This window comes from Nanorana parkeri, unplaced genomic scaffold (genome assembly GCF_000935625.1).
Source record: "Nanorana parkeri isolate BGI_ZX_2015 unplaced genomic scaffold, ASM93562v1 scaffold829, whole genome shotgun sequence".
In the NCBI taxonomy this organism is placed as follows: domain Eukaryota; kingdom Metazoa; phylum Chordata; class Amphibia; order Anura; family Dicroglossidae; genus Nanorana; species Nanorana parkeri.
The window spans coordinates 661930-679071 of record NW_017307097.1 but is presented as its reverse complement, the minus strand read 5'-3'; the positions used below and the strand labels follow the sequence as shown (position 1 = coordinate 679071).

The window sequence follows — 17142 nt, the reverse complement described above, 5'->3', positions numbered from 1 at the left end:
GTTGTGTGCTCTTATTTCATTAAATTAGAAAGTGGATTATAATAGGGGACATTACACTGTATTGTTCCCTATTATAATCTATTTCTCTGATTAAATGATTACAGACAGGCCTCTGTTCTATCAGTTCGTGACTACGTTTGAATGTGACCGGTCACGTGGTCACACATTTTAACGTAATCCCGCCCAGTTTTTCGGCGGTGGAATGTGTGACCGCCAATAGGTCAAGCATTCCAACGCTTTCTCAGCTAATCCCTGGGACAGCTGATCGGTCCTGAAATGTCACTTCTATCCGACTGTGAGTTTTGGCCACAACTTTTACAGTTTCGGTCCTCCGTAAAGACACTAAACTCAGAAGTTAAATCTTAAAAATGCATTTAAATACCTTAACTAAACAACTATATTGCTTATTTGTGTATCACTCAGCTGTAGATCCTCAAATCAACTCTGAATTGGTGCTGACTCTGTCCTTCCTTCTGGAGGGTGGCTACTTTTGTTCCCCATGGTCCCTGTGTGTGTTGTAAAGTAGCCACCACTCCAAGATCACTCCTATGATGGACTATAATTTCATCCATTATTAATAAAATGTCAAAGTGACATTTTATTCATTTCTACATGGTGATATCAGGTAAGCTCTAAAGCGTTGCAGAACAAAATTGCACATGAATGATTAAAGGAAAACATTTTAAAATACATAAAAGTGATAAAGCCTTAAAGTAGAAGTATTGGGATTTGGGAGAGTAAAAAATACTATTCTTAATACTTACAGCTGCCATAGGACACTGCAGCTGTCCGTACCAAGAGCTGAGTGATCATGTAACTGCTGATCACTCAGCTCAATGTCTTCTACCTCAGTGCGCAGTGACTGTCAATCACTGTACCCCACAGAGATTCCCCCCTCCCCTCTCTTTTCCTCCAATACTCATTGGACGGACAGACAGTAGAGGGGGCAGGCACAGATGTCTCTGGCTTTAGAGAGGCAGAGCCAGCTGTCAATCGGACAGCCAGGTGAATCCCGACAATATTATCAGGATTGTTCCTGGCCGCAGCGCAGCTCTGCACTGTTAGCCCAAAGGAGGCGGTAGTCCAAAAAAAAGGTGGATTTTGGATTTTCTTCTGTTTCAAGAGATTATCACTAAGGGGTTACATTTTTAAAGTCCCCGTGTGAATGAAAGCAATAATTCTAGGGCCAATATTTCCACATATCTCTAAATTGATGACCTGTAGGGGCTCTTAAAGCTTTGTCTATGGACTTTTTGGGGTACTGAATTTTGTTGCCGTTTCATAGAGGCACACTATTTTTAACCTGGGCATCTTGGGCATCTTTTATATTTAAAAAAAAAAAATGGGTATTATATTGCGTTTTGGGGCACTAAATTTAAAGTGACATTAAACCCTCAGATTTTTTAACATAAAACAATATTGTAATGTGTGCCTTACTGTAATCCATGGTTGTTTCCCTTCTCTTTGCTGCTCTTCCTTTTAAATCTGTATCTCTTCTCATGCTGGGCAGAACTTCTGTTTTGCAGCAGACTGCCTTGTCTCTGAAATGGATACATGGTGTCTGTGTGTAGGTTCACAACCTGAGCCAGCACTACAGGAAGAGGCACTCAGCTGCAAAGTGAAGTTCTCCCCCAGCATGAGAAGAGATACAGATTTAAAAGGAAGAGCAGCAAAGAGAAGGGAAACTACCATGGATTACAGTAAGGCGCACATTACAGTATTGGTTTATGTTAAAAAATCTGAGGGTTTAATGTCACTTTAACTTAAAAGAGAACTATGAGGTAAGTATTTTTCCCCATAGTTCTCTTTAGGGTGACGGGAGGACATATACTAACCTCCTTCCATGACCCAAAGTTCAGTATATCGCGGGCTATTGCCCGCAATATACTAAGACCACCGCAGCCGGGACGGATCCCGACAATACTGTCGAGATTCACCCAACTACGTGAGTGACAGCTGCTTCTGCCTATCTAGAGGCAGAGCCAGCTATGGCCGCACCTCCCCCGTTCTTTCCCCCACTCAGTGCTGGAGGATTGGAGAGTGGAGGGGGGAATCCCTGCGGGGAGCCGTAACTGACAGTGACCGCTCACTGCAGGGAGACGATCAAGAAGTGGGAGGATCGGTGCATGTTTCTGGTCACTTCCCGATCAATAGAGCCAACCTGTGACAGCTTCTTTGTCACAGGCCGGCTCTAACTATAGTTCACACGACTTAAAGTTCTGCTTTCAGTGCATTTTTTACTAAAAACTTAAACACAGGCACACCGAAACCTCCAACACACATTGTTTTGATACCCAGCAGAAACCTGCAAAGGTTGTCCTCCAATACTCTATTTATCCTAAAAGAAGATAGTTCTGTCATTTACAGTCACTTGTTTTTGCCTAGGCTATCGGCTTCTATGATGTGGACCAACAAATGACAAAACTTTTGCAACATACTGATTTCTATGTATTACCAGTAATGAATGTAGATGGATATCAATATTCATGGAATACCGTAAGTATATTATTTGCTATACAATAGTGTTTATTCTGGTGATGACTTCAGTTTAATTTATAAGTGTAACTTGGTAACTTGCAGAAGCTCTCCAGGCAAACTATAGTCTTATCAGCTAGGCTCTGGTTTATAAACTGTTTGCACGGCTCTTCCCTGTGCAAACAAAATTCACAGCTCTTTATGTCCACTAGATGGTGCAAAGGAGCATAGGAAATTTCTATGCTCATCGGCTCCATCTAGTGGCCAAACAGGGCTGTGAATCTTGTTCACACAGCAAAGAGCTATGCAAACAGTTTATACGTGAACCCCTGTGTTATTTCTCCTGAACTAAAAAAATCCTTGTGCTCAGGCTCTACCCTTTCTCAAGAATGATTTGAAATGCTATGAACAGCATAGGGCAATGGGACCTCTTTTTAAATAAATGCATAATGAAATGTGTTCACCATAGGGTTGCCACCTTTTCTTCAAGCGAAGCTTGAACACCCTAGCGATGGGCGGACATTTGTTGGGGGAGAATGAGTTGTGGCTTATTCATATGTAAATAGCGCCACCCATTAATATGTGAATATCACAGTTGAGACTATTTTAACTAGGGGGCCAGTAGCCCTTATCTAAATTTTGGTTGCCCCTGTCTGCCTGACATCTTGTGTCCGGGTTACTGCTGCCATGAAACCCGGACACAGCATTCAAAACCCGGACTGTCCGGGCGGGTGAATCCTGGACAGGTGCAACCCTAGTTCACCACTGTTTGTACAGAACTGTTGGGAGCCAACCATTTTTCACCACATTTATATAATAACTAAACAAATAAGTGGAATGCTTAAAAACATGTTAAACTGGTCTATGAAAGTTTGGGGATAAAGTACCTGAAAAACTCGAGTTGCTAAACTGGAACTAACCTGCTGAACCTAGACAAATTAATAGGTAGGGCTTATCTCAAGTAATTATGTTCACCATTATCATAGTGCCATACTATGATAATGCAGCATTGCATGCAGCATTTTTGCTTGCCGGGTTGTGGGATGTAAACAGTAAATTGGGCGCCAGTCACTTTAAGTACTTTTTCAATGCTTTAAAAGAGAACTATGGGCCAATCTCACAACTCTAGCTACTACTATAATGTATGGAGATTCCAGATGCGTTAGCCCACCTAGAGCATTTCGTCCAAGCCTGAAGGCAACAACTTGGTTGCAACAGCCTGCCAATATTTAGTTACATACACAGCCAACACATGCTCCAACATCCAAAAGTCTACCCATAAATGTTTCCTTTCAAAATTTGTAAAGCAGCAGATACTATTTATAAGCAAGTGCTTTGTTTTGTGTAAGAATCTGTGTAAAATCATTTAGTTCTAGATGGCAAATAAATAAAGTGTTTGAAACAAAAAATAAAGTATATAACAGCAACTTATTTTGTTTTCAGAAGCGGATGTGGAGAAAGAATCGCTCTAAACATCCACATAGCAACTGCATCGGAGTAGATCTTAATAGGAACTTTGACGCAGGGTGGTGTGGTATGCTTTAACCTAACGTATTATTTGTGTGACTGTATCATATACATACTATTAGACCATTTAAAAGTCAGTGGCACCTCAGCAATAAAACCTAATCTCATGAGGAGTCGATATATAACATTTTTAAGCACAGTCCAGATTTATTAGGAAAATTTATCTCTCATCTTAATGTAGGGCGTAATGGTTCTACAACTTTTAGGGGCTGATCAATAAACTGTTCACACAGCGAAGAGTCATATTGCTTTATGCCCACTAGATGGAGATGAGGAGCATGGGAATTTCCTATGCTCCTCTACTCCATCTAGTCACCATACAGCACAGCATACAGGTTATAAATCAGCCCCATGGGTCATTGTAAAGTTTTTGTTTAGAAGCGCCAGGGGCAATCCTCATCCCTCACAAGGAAGGAGTACTGGGCATATATGCAGGGCGCAGCCCCAATACAGTCAGGGGAACTGGGACATCTGAAAGAAAGCACAAAAAGGGGCGCCTTTCCTGGTGCAGATATGTTTATTCCAATAAGCAGGTTAAGAAGTAAACTGGCAGGTACTCACAAGGATAGAGTGATAATAAACATATTTGCACCAGGAAAGGTGCCCCTCTTTGTGCTTTCTTCCATGGGTCATTGTGTTAACTTTCACCTACTGGGTTCCATGCCTCACATTGCAAGACAGATGTATCGTGCTGTAGGTTCTCAAACTGAGGGTCATTGCAAATAACAGACAGTAGAAGAGTCAACAGGCTGATGGCCAGGTCAGGCCCAAAAGAAACAGCATCCAGGTTCCAGACAGGTAAATGGAGCAATGATGAAATATAGTGGTAACAGGCAGATGATCAGGATAAATGCAGACAAGCTGAGTAAAAACAACACACAGGATTGATCCAAGGCATAGCTCTGCAATCAGCAAAGCTCCCTGCTGATTGCAGAGCTCTAGTTAAGACTCAGTAGGGGGCATATCGGACCTCTGCAGAGGGACCACTGCTTCATTACAAAGCGTGAGGGTCCTACTCTAAGCATGCTGGCAGGGGACAGACTTTTCTACTTAGGCTGTGGCTGCTTTCTAAAGAAAGCAAATTGTAGGACTTTGAACGCCCTTTGTTTTGATGCACCTGGATAGTATTTAGCTCATTTGAACGGAAAGTTTAGTTGGCCTACTCTTGTGCTATGAAGGCTGACATTACTAAACTCTAAAACATCTGAAAATGCTAGTTGCCTTGTTGTTCTAAACCTTCAATTCCTCCCGAGTCATTGACCTGTGAACTATGTCATGTATTTTTTTTTAATACAGGCAGCTCAATTGCCAAACTTACATTAGCTACTAAGAAACAGCTACAATACTAAAACTATGTGGTCAAAATTCACCAGTCTATGCACAGAAAGCACATTAGACTTACTGTAAATGGTAAATGTGTAGCAATCTGTACCTAGTGAATTAACGGCTGGAGAATGTTTTAGAAATATGCTCTCTCTCTCTATATATATATATATTGTAACATCTGCTATACAATTGCTATTAAATTAAAGCCTGTTCACACTAATGCGGCAGTAAACACACGTGTTAACATGTGCTGTGTTTAGGCAGCCCATTTATTATGAATAGACTGCCAATAGAATGCACATTTACCAGACGTCCAATATTTTTTTACCATGCAGTGCACTATAATGCACTGAAGAGCACAGATGGTTTACATCTGTGAGTTGCGGTATGTTAAACACAGGGGTGCTGCATTGGGATACGATGCAAAATACATGACTCCACAATGCAGTGCATGTGTCAGTGTGTGGTAGCGTGTTGATATGAACTAACGCAATATAGAGCAAGGCTTTTTGCCTTGTCCATACCTTGAGATTGCATTTTTAGTGCAAGTTACCATAATGCACTAGTGAGAATGGGCTCTAAGAATATTAAAAAATACTGTGCTTACAGAATAATAATGTTATTCTAGGATCAGGAGCCTCCGGCAATCCTTGTGATGAAACATACTGTGGCCGTTTTCCAGAATCTGAACCTGAAGTGGCTGCAGTGACTAATTTTATCAGACAAAATACAGACATAATAAAAGGTTACATAACAATTCACTCTTACTCCCAGATGGTGCTCTTCCCATATTCCTATAAAAAAGAGAAGTCCAAAGATCACGATGAGCTGGTAAGAGACAGGCCCATTTTGTACATTTTGTAGTTGCTGATAAATCTATTGACTACACTCTAGTGGCTTAAAGAGAACACAGTATTTCCTTTATTGTATTTTACCAGTATTATCGACTTAAAGCCAATCTTCAGGCAGATCTGTTTTAGTGCTAGAGCCTCCCTGATGGAATACCAGTGGATTGGATAGTTTAGATGGGTTCCCATATTACACAGATTTGGTAAATCTAAAGGAGATCATACAAAGATTGTACAATCAGATTGTAACATGTGGTCAGTTTAAGGACTAAAGTTACACTAAATTAAAGCACTTTAACTAATAACAAAAATGTAGCTTATTTGTGTATCACTCATCTGTAGATCCTCAAATAATTTTTGAATTTGTGCTGGCACTGTCCTTACTTCTGGAGGGAGGCTACTTTTGTTCCCCATGGTCCCTGTATGTGTTGTAAAGTAGTCACCGCTCCAAGCTCACTCCTGTGATAGACTACAACCTCATGTTTAGTTTACTAATTTGTATTGAGATTGTAGTCCATCACGGGAGGGAGCTTGGATTGGTGCCTACTTTACAACACACACAGGGACCATGGAGAACAAAAGTAGCTCCCCTCCAGGAGAAAGGACAGTGTCGGCACCAATTCAGAGATGATTGAAGGATCTACAGCTGAGTGATGCACAAATAAGCTAAATTTTTGTTAATAGTTAAGGTACTTGAATGTATTTTTAAGATTTAACTCCTCAGTTTAGTGTCACTTTAAGCGACTTGAGCTATTTTAATTCCTAGTTATTGTAAGATGTAATAACTTGCTGGAAGTTGCTTTTTAGGCTAGAGTGACACAGCAGATTTTTAGTAGTTTAAAGAGGAACTTCAACCCCTGCATGTAAGAAAATAAAATAAAAAATCCTTTCTTTTACTGTTGTAGAGGTGCATGGCAATGCCACAATGTAATATGGCTACACAGTCACCCAGAACTCACTTAGAGGGGCTGTGAGGTTCCAGAACGTGAATACCTTTGCAGGGAAGAAACTGGCTTTCCAGTTTATTCCAGGTTTTCTGGACTGTAGCGGGATGGAATCTCAAGTCCTGGGGCCAGGTGTTGCCAATGACCAGTCTAGGAGGATCAGGGGCTGAGAGCAGCCTTATTAGGAGTCTGGACCAAAACTCAGGGAAGTTGTGGGTGTGCAGGAGGCTGCTCGAGCACATGTGGAACAGTCGTGGGAGGCTGGGAGAGGTCGAGAGGGTCCTGACACCCAAATGACCTGTTGGAGAGACTAAGAGAGAGACAGTGACCCACAAGGGGTTAGCAGTGAGACGCTTGGAGCTGAGGAAAGCTATGGAGCGGTAGTGAGGACTGTATTTGTGGAGAAATACGCTAAAGTCCAGAGACAAAGACACTGGTAATGCAAGGGACAGCCTGATGTCGGTGAGACAGAAACACAATGTTTTGGTGAAAGTCAAATTAACTGTTATGTTTCGTTATGCTGAAGAAAAGGGTATTATTATGTGAACTGCATGGATCCTTTTATGATAAAATCAGCTTCAAGAGTGGTCTCTTAGTGCTCACTATTGTGCTAAATTCCCCAAACTACCACACTGTGTTATCCTCAACAAATATACTCATATGTCCAACAAATCCAGCACTGATCTGCTGTGATCTGCCACTCCGCTGCTGCATGCCGGGTCTTGCGCCGCCATCTTCCTGACAATGGGAGCTGGCTGTCTTTTCCAGGTTCCAGATGGCCCCCAATAATGCTTCTACAGGTCCACCCTCTGTTTTAAGCCTTAGTTGATGCCTTCAGTGTGGATATCGCAGGAGGCTGCAGAGATAGGGCTGTTGTCATTCTTGCGTATAGGCGAGAATAAAGGCAGGGGGTAGGCTGGAGTGAATGTAACGGAAAAAAAAAGTAAACAAGGAAAAATCTAAACTTTTAAAATGAAGGAGGGGGAGGATTACAAAGAAGTTAAGTTGAATTTGGCAGTGAAGGTCCACTTTAATCATGCAACCAAAATCACTAATAATTCATCACTATAAGTAGCAGTTGATCGCTAAACAGATGGACCAACTGGCCCCTAAGGAGTAAGTAACATGCAATAGTATGTTCCAGCGTTCAGTTACACATGAATAGAGTATTGTTCAATCATGCATGCCTGATTGCTACTATTTGCTAATGATGCTTACTCTGTACGGAGCCATTTGTTATGGACGACAGTAATTGATTGCTATTCTTAGCGAAGAAACACTAACAAATTTGGTAGCATCATTGAACTACAAAAAATACCCATGAAGCTCTAGCCTTATGAGCCTAAGTACTTGTTCACATTGGCTTTTGTTTATAGTGGCACTACTTTTCTACCCATACAACTTTATGAGAATGCAAAAGCAGCTTGTAGCAGGTTGATGCCGCTTAGAGGGAGGTCAATTGCAAGTCAGATAGAGGGCAATGGCAGTTCAAATGCACCTATTAATGAACTGTTAATGATGTCAGAAGTGTTTCAAACTGATATTAAGAAACAGCTAGCAGGTGGTTAAACTTCTTAGAAGCAAAGAAATTAAAACAGCCTTGTTGCTAATTTAAAAAGGAAAAAAGAAGAGCGTTACTACTCACCTTCCCTTTCAATCTTTGCACTCCTGCAGTCCTTAGCCTCTTGCAGAATCTTCAACATCTGACACTTCCGGGTGTGTTAAATGCTTGTGTTCCCTGCTGTGCCCTTTGCTTCCACCCACCAGCCACTATGACACTTATGTGACAGTTGTTATGACAGGATCGCATTAAAATTTCCCTCATTGGAAAGATTTTCCCTGTCTTCCTGCCCCCTGTCATTGGTAAAGGAAGTAAAGGGACTTCTATCCTACAGCGACAAAAACTAGGGAAAAAAAAATGTGGAAAGGGGTTTGAAATCTCTTAAGCTTTTTTTTACCATTTGGCAAATTTATCCAACTGTCTGCTCTGATGACACCATGGAGTCTATTTATAAACATTTTGCCAGGTTCTCGGCCTGGTTCTTTTTGGGCGAATAATGCCAAAAATAATAATTTTCCCAGTTTGAATATAGGGTTATAATATTACATTATGGCCACTAGACTGAACTTTTGGCAGTTCAAATATAGTATGTTGGAATATTATAAAAAAAAACTAATTAATGTACACTTTAAGGTCCCATTCATACCTGTAAGTTTAGGTGCGATTAGGGATCTCTTCCTCAGGAACTTGCATTTTCCTGCAGCAGGGATTCCTAATCTGCCATTTCTGCCATCCTAATCTGCTATTTACAAGCAGCAGCTGTCACTCATTCAGGTTAGTGATTGGCTGTCTGCCGCTGCATGTAAACACTGGCACACCGCATATAATCGTATGTGATATAATTACATGTGGTTAGGAATCAATCACTCTCCCAGGATGCACGATTGATGTCTCCTGGTATACTGATTTGATGTCTATATTGATCGTATGTTATATGATTACATGTGGTGTGCCGGAGTTTAAATGCAGCGGCTGTCACCCGATCATCAACTTAATTGGGTGTCAGCCACTGCATGTAAACACTGACACACCGCATATAATCGTATGTGATATGATTACATGTGGCTAGGAAGGAACCAATCACTCTCCTGGGAGCACGATTGATGCCTCTAGGTATAATCATTGATTTGTAACCACATGTAATCAAATCTCATGCCGGCGTTTAAATGCAGCGACTGTCACTCGATCATCAACTTGAATGGGTGACAGCTGCTGCATGTAAAGAACAGATTAGGGATTCCTGCTGCAAGAAAACGCATGTGCCTGATGCAGAAATCCCTAATCACACCTAAACTTACAGGTATTAATGAGGCCTAAATGATGCACAGCAATAGATTCCACTTATTAACACGTCACTTGTCTTTCAAAAACAAATAAAGGTGTGATATGATACATACTAATACTTGTAGATCACTTGAATGGTTGTCATAATTAATGCTCATATGGCTATATTGTCTCCTAAAGTTTGTTTTAACTAATACATTTTTTCTTTAGGCACAACTTGCAAAGAAAGTAATTGATGTCATCAAGCAAACCACAAGAAACAGATATGTATCTGGCACAGGAGCAGATACTATTTGTAAGTAGAATTCCAATTAGATGTAGACTAGGGTGAGCAGGAGCAAAGGAAACACTGGGTTCACACCTGGACGTTTTTCAGCGCTGATCGAAGCGCTGAAAAACGCTCAAGAAGTGAAATCCTATGATCCCTATTGGCATGGCTCCCACCTGGGCATATTTCAGGCTGTTTTGTCGTGCTGAAAAATGCCCTACGCACGAAAAAGTACTTGAGCTTCTTTTTCGCGCGTAGGGGCAGATTTCAGCGCGTATCCATTGGTATTCCCGAGTGTGGCTCGGGGTTAACAAAGCGGTAACCCCAAGCCACACTCGGGAATACGGCGTAGGTCTTACCTTGTCCGCGATCCCCGCTGTGTCCTCTGGCCGCTGCCGTCTTCCGGGTTTGGTCCCTTGTGAGCGTCTGCGTCGCCGGGGGGCGGAACCGGCAGGAAGTTTGAAAGTAAAAAAAAGGAAAAAGATAGAGAAAAGAAGGAAAAAAACAATCATACCGCCAGGGAGGTTTAAAAACAGGGAGGTTTAAAAACGAGCGTCGAATGCGCGTTTCATTGGAGAAATACGTGCTTAAAAACAAGCCTATTAGGAACGCCCAGGTGTGAACCCCGCCTACAGCAATGTTATGTACAGTACATCTGAACCAACAGCACCACTCCATTGCTCTATTCTTTCCTCATCATGTCCATATCTCAATCCATGCTACAGTCTTTTGTTCTCTGACAAGCACCCCCAACCACACTTTATTCTCTGTCAGCTGCCCTCCTCCCCAACCAGCGTTCCCTTAAGTCTGCACTACAGGTTGATCTTGACCGCAGGTCACACTTCATAAAGGGAATCTTTTGTGAGCAAACAATTTTTTTTTTTAAATAACCACACTTTTATTGCACAAGTCAGATTTGAGTCATGGCTGGTGCAAACAGCTGCATAATGGCTTTACACAAGCAGAAAGGGCATGAAGTGCTCCCCTTGGAGGAAAGAATGATCGCTTATACATGACCCCCTCTCCCCTATCCATGATAAGCTCCCTCCCTGCCTCCACTTCCTTCTTCATCCTCAAGTCCATGACCAGTTCTTCTGCTGCATCCTCTCCCAGTGGAACACGATCAGCTGCCACACCTCTCTCCTCTACATCTCTAGGTAGCAAGCAGTTCTTACTTTTCCTTCTCTGACCTTTGGCCATGATCTGGACCCATTCTACCATTTTTACTCATTATGTTGATCAAATAATGTTCCTGATGACACCTTCTCTTAATTATTTTTCTCACTAAATCCACCAAGAAATAGAGATTAAGATTATAAACTACCCTATGTGACTGATATGTGATAAATGTTTGCTCCTTTTGAATGGCATATTTCTATCACAATATCTAAATCTTGTCAGTATATTAATACAGCATAAAAAACACAACAATAAACCCCCCACCAAAGGTAAAGGGGGAACAGACTAACATTGTAACAGGGAAGGTAAAATTCCTCTTTAAGTTTTTCTTGCTGACTGACAGACATTGCATCTAACATTTCAACTATACAAATCTAAATATTGTGTTACTTTTGCAGATTTGGCTCCCGGTGGTTCTGATGACTGGGCATATGATTTGGGAATTAAATATTCTTTCACCATCGAGCTTCAGGATAAAGGGACTTATGGATTTTTGCTTCCTCCAAAGTTAATAAGACCAACATGCAGTGAAGCTCTCACTGGGATTAAAATAATATCTGCATATATTGTGAAAAATATGTAATGCTGTCATAGCCAACTACCGTAAACAAATTACATACAGCCTGCACTAGACACATGAACTGTTATCATTAAATATCACTTGCATATGCAACAAGATACAATATAGTATTTTTTTTGTATTTTACAGTTTGTTTTAAATGATTCTCTATTGTCTGTTGCATAACATGTCCCCAAAATGTACGAGTACAAAATCCAGCATCATACAAAAATAGTTTTTGGGAATTAATTACAGAAATCGGAGCACAGAGAAAAGACAGTGGGGGGAATTTGTCAAGGCAATTGCGACAGTTTTAGCCTCTTAGATAATTTTTTTTATGTGCAAATCTGTCTTTTAACATGTGCCCCTGTTTTGACCTGAGCTTGCACTACTTTTTCAATTGCATGTTTTTTGCCCCTGCTTTCATCTGCACTTGTTCTGGGCTGTCTGAAACTGGAGCATCACCTAAGAAAACAATCACAACTTAAGAAGTCCCCATGACCACTTCTTCAAGATGCGACAGTTAAAGGAGAACTATGGGGTTAGGGCTTTTCCCCATAGTTCTCCTAGGGGTAACAGGAGGACACATACTGGCGTCCTCCCGTCACCCAAAGCTCAGTATACCGCGAGCTACAGCTGCACTAGACACGCCGCAGCCAATTATGTCTGGATCCACAATTATGAGCGAGCGCTGGTATGTGTTCGCTCACTTCCCGATCTACTGAGCCGACCTGTGACAGTTTCATTGTCACAGGTCGGCTAGAAAATCACTCACCTCATAGTTCTCCTTTAAAGGAGAACTATGGGGTCAGTGTTTTTCCCCATAGTTCTCCTTAGGGTAACGGGAGGACACAAACTAGCGTCCTCCCGTTACCCTAAGCTCAGTATAGCGCGAGCTAAAGCTCGCGCTATACTGAGACGCCGCAGCCGGAGCGGATCCCGACGTAGATGACGGGATCCGCCCAGCTGCGTGAGTGACAGCTGGCTCTGCCTATCTAGAGGCAGAGCCAGCTGTACCCGCCCCCTCCCCCGTCCGTTCCGCCAGTCAGCGCTGGCAGATCGGAGCGGGGAGAGGGGAATCCAGCCCCTCCCCCTGTCACGGCAGAGAGCCGTGAAAGGATCGAGAGGTGAGCGAACCTGGTATGTGTTCGGGAGGTGAGCGATCTACTGAGCCGACCTGTGACAGTCTCATTGTCACAGGTCGGCTAGAACTATGAGGTGAGTGGAAATCACTCATCTCATAGTTCTCCTTTAAGCTTTTTGCCTGGAGTTAAGTCTTCTTTCCTGGAGTCTATTAAACCTCATTTATGAACAACATTACACTAGCTTCATAAATCTGGTGCAAATATATTCTGTGCAAGTTCAAACACTCGCAATTGCTATGATAAATTCCCCCCCAGTGTTTCTCAACCTTTTTTCAGTCATGACACCCTTTAAAAGTATGCAAAATCTGGAGGCACCCCACTCTAAAATGTCATAGATTTAAAGGGAAACCCCACACAAAAAAAGTGGGTTTCCCCTTTCACATCGAGAGTCACCCTTTGCATAAGTAGTCACCCTTTCACATCAGGAGCCACTCTTTCATATCAGAGTGCCTCCTTTACATCAGGAGCCTCCTTCACCTCAGTCCTCATTCACATCACAGTCCCATTACCACAAAATGTTGAGGTACCCCTGAGGAAGCCAAAGGGCACACCAAGGTGCTGTGGCACCCTGGTTGAAAAAGGTTGGTCTAAGTTAAGCAATCAGATTACAGTAAATTCTGAAGAGCAGGTTTGAAAATGAATGTGGATCTCTGCTTCCTGTGGAAAACAACATTACGTTCCTTTGCTCCACTCTTTCCACTGACAGGTCTCTTAGGGCAAAATATTTGAATCTGTGGCCGCACTGTATGATTTCAGGTTTAGGTTCATCTTCTTAGGTTGTAATCCCGCCTCCTAGAGGTACTGGATAGGGTGCTGGTTCCTTACACTGATGGCTACTGTGTGTGTGTGTGATGAGGAGTGTCATTAGTGAAAAGTCATAAACAGAAATGCTTTGGTTCCAGACTTTATTGGTACAGTGGTACCTTGGTTCACGAACGCTTCTGTTCGCGAACAATACTGTTCGCGAACAGGAAGTTTGGCAAAATGTTGCTTTCCGTTCGCGAACTCCGCATCGGGTGATGAACACAACCGCAGCCATCTTCCCTGCTCTTACACTGGTCGTGGCTTCCTCTAGTCGAGATTGCGGTTTGCGACCAGAATCGTGGAAACGAATTAAGTTTGTGAACCGAGGTACCACTGTATTTGGTAAAATTATAGAGCTGATTGGTCGGGAAGCCAGTGTTCTTTCGCTAGAACACTGGATTCATAGGCAATCGGATCATGATCCGCCACCCGAAATTCTGATATTTGGTACAACAGCAAAAAGTTTCCCAGCACACTCACCAGCCAGCATGCAAAAAAACTTGTCTCACTGCTAAGGTTAAAAACAGAGGTTTAGATACACGTCTTCTGCAGAAAATGTGAAAGCTGCACAGCCGAGCCAAGGCACCTCTATATAGTGCAGTCCTAACTCTAAACTAAGAGAGTCTCCATCTTGGAGCACATGTGGCAAAAGATAAAATTGTGTGCAGGTTTGTCAGGAGGAAGTCCAACCTCCTTAAAGGCACAGGGACGCACAAGGGACCCCGCACATCACAGCTAATCATTCAATAATGATTAGAGAGCCGGTCCCCTGTCATCTTTTATATTTCATTAAAAAAATTGGTATTTTGTTGTGTTTTGGGGCATTTAATTAAATTTTTCACTAAATATTGGGGTTTAATAAGGAGTTGCGCTAATATTGCGCAACATAAAAATTTGCAACTACCACCATTTTATTCTATAGGGTCTTGGCATTCAGAAATTATATAATGTTGGGGGATTTTAAGTAATTTTCCAGCCTAAAATGTGGTATAGAACATGGGTACAAAAAAATGAAAAAAAGGCCTCAGTCATGAAGGGGTTAAAAAGCCCATTCACATAAGACATGTAGCAAGGCTTTTATAAAAACACAGTGATGGGAATTTATCAAAACTGGAGCCGACAAAACCTGGAGCAGTTGCTCATGGCAACCAATCAGCTTCTATCTTTCATTTTCAAAGCTTAACTGAGCAAACTGAAAAGAGAAGCTGATTGGATACCATGGGCAACTGCTCCTGATTCTGTCTGCTCCAGCTTTTATTGCTATCCCCAGTATAGCCTTTGCCGTGTAGGTCTGGGATTAATAGTGCAGCACCGTGACAAGTACTACTTCCCACCCCAACAGGTCGCACATCTCATATCTACAACCTCCTCTTCCTCTAATTCTCCCCTTCTGTCCCAGCATCCTCTGCAGCTGAGCGGCGCATGCGCAGTGCTCACACTGAAGCTACATCCTACCCACAGAGTCCTTCCTGTGAGGTAACACTGTTTCCCGGCAGGCCTAGCGGTGGAAACGCTCGGCCTGTGTAGTCCTGTCTTCCTCGCCTTGTCGTTTGTATCCGGTGCTGCGTCACGATCGCTCCCGGAGGACGGGACCGGCGGCGGCATTACAATGGCGGTCATTATACATGTGTGCTCACCTGTCCCTGGCTAGAGGTACTGGCGTGTGTTTACCAGGAGAGCTCTGCTCCCACATAGACGGTGTCCTCATATAACACGCTGGGCCCCAATGAGAGCTGAGCTCCAGACACATAGAAAAGCCTCATCCACACCTATGAGGTTAAGGCTTTCCCCCATAGTTCTCATTAGGGTAACAGGAGGACACAAACTAGCATCCTCCCGTCACCCTAAGCTCAGTATACAACGAGCTACAGCTTGCTGTATACTGAGACGCCACAGTATACTGCGAGCTGCTGCTCGCGGTATACTGAGACGCTGAAGCGGATCCCGAAAATTATGTCTGGATCCGCCCAGCAGTGTGAGTGACAGCTGGCTCTGCCTATCTAGAGGCAGAGCCAGCTGTACCCGCCCCTGTCCGTTCCGCCAGTCAGCGCTGGAGGATCGGGGAGGGGGGAATCCAGCCCCTCCCCTGTCACGGCAGAGAGCTGTGAGAGGTGAGTGAACGCCGGTATGTGTTCGCTCACCTCCCGATATACTGAGCCAACCTGTGACAGTCTCATTGTCACAGGTTGGCTAGAACTATGAGGTGAGTGAAAAGCACTCACCTCATAGTTCTCCTTTAAAGCTGAAGACTTGTGCAGTTTAGTTTTTGTTATGCAGCCCCGGGGTCATAACCTACGTGTGGGGTTCCATGTCCTAGTGACTGCTGCTTAGTGTAGAAAGTCTCCCATAAGTTCTGTGTAAACCCCCTACAGTGTTGATCCTACCATGTCAAAAAGTGAGCAAAGGCTGCACCTCTCGCCTTCATTCATAGAAATGGTACTATTTCCCACACTGCAAAGCGACCTGTGATTGGAGCAGGTGGTTGCTGTCAGTTCTTCACCCCTCATCCAATCACAGGTCACTTTGTATTGTGGAAAATATTAGTACAGTTTCTATGAATGGTGGCTGAGCAGGCTTTGTCAGATGGGAGGAGAATTTTGGGGAGAGTGAAATGTACTCATGGCCATAGTTGGAGTCAATGTGTGACACTGAAGCTGTCACATGTCGGCTTTAGAGATTGGAAACTTGGCGATTACAAACCACTGATCAGTCAGCTCATGGCTTTTCCCTGCAGGGAGCAGTGACTGTCAGTCACCACTCCCCACAGGAATTCCCCCCTCCCTTTTCTGTTCCTCCAGTGCTCATTGGAGGGACAGACGGGAAGGGGCTGGCACAGCTGTGTCTGGATCCAGAGAGGCAGAGCCAGCCATCAATCGGGTAGCAGTCCTGACAATATTGTCGGGCTCTTTCCTGGCTGCAGCCCGTCTCTCCACTGTCAGCATATAGTGGACCACGGCCCGCTATATGCTGAGTTTTGGGCCACAGGAGGACATTACTAAATGTCCTCCTGTGACCCAAAAGAGAACTAACATCACAAAAAGTTTTGGCCAGAGTTCTCTTTTAGGACTCATTCACGCTGCGTTAACTCGGGGCATACACGTCTGTGGAAGGGACAGGTGCTGCGTGTAGCAGCCTATTTTTCCCTATTGGAGGACAAGGCTGTACGCACCCCAGAACTTCACATCAGTGCCGGTCCGGGTGTCCATACTCGGATGCAGACAG

The 17142-nt window shown here is 43.2% G+C and overlaps 1 protein-coding gene across 1 annotated transcript in view; it reads left to right on the top strand.

Moving 5' to 3' along the window:
• The window catches only part of CPB2 (carboxypeptidase B2), a 22414-nt gene extending 10419 nt beyond the window's left edge, over positions 1-11995 (top strand). Inside the window, exons 8-12 of the mRNA XM_018565290.1 lie at positions 2386-2496; positions 3919-4009; positions 5957-6159; positions 10176-10260; positions 11811-11995. Coding sequence (XP_018420792.1) covers positions 2386-2496; positions 3919-4009; positions 5957-6159; positions 10176-10260; positions 11811-11995 — 675 coding nt within the window. The remainder of the gene's footprint in view (positions 1-2385; positions 2497-3918; positions 4010-5956; positions 6160-10175; positions 10261-11810) is intronic.
• The last annotated feature ends 5147 nt before the right edge of the window (positions 11996-17142 follow it).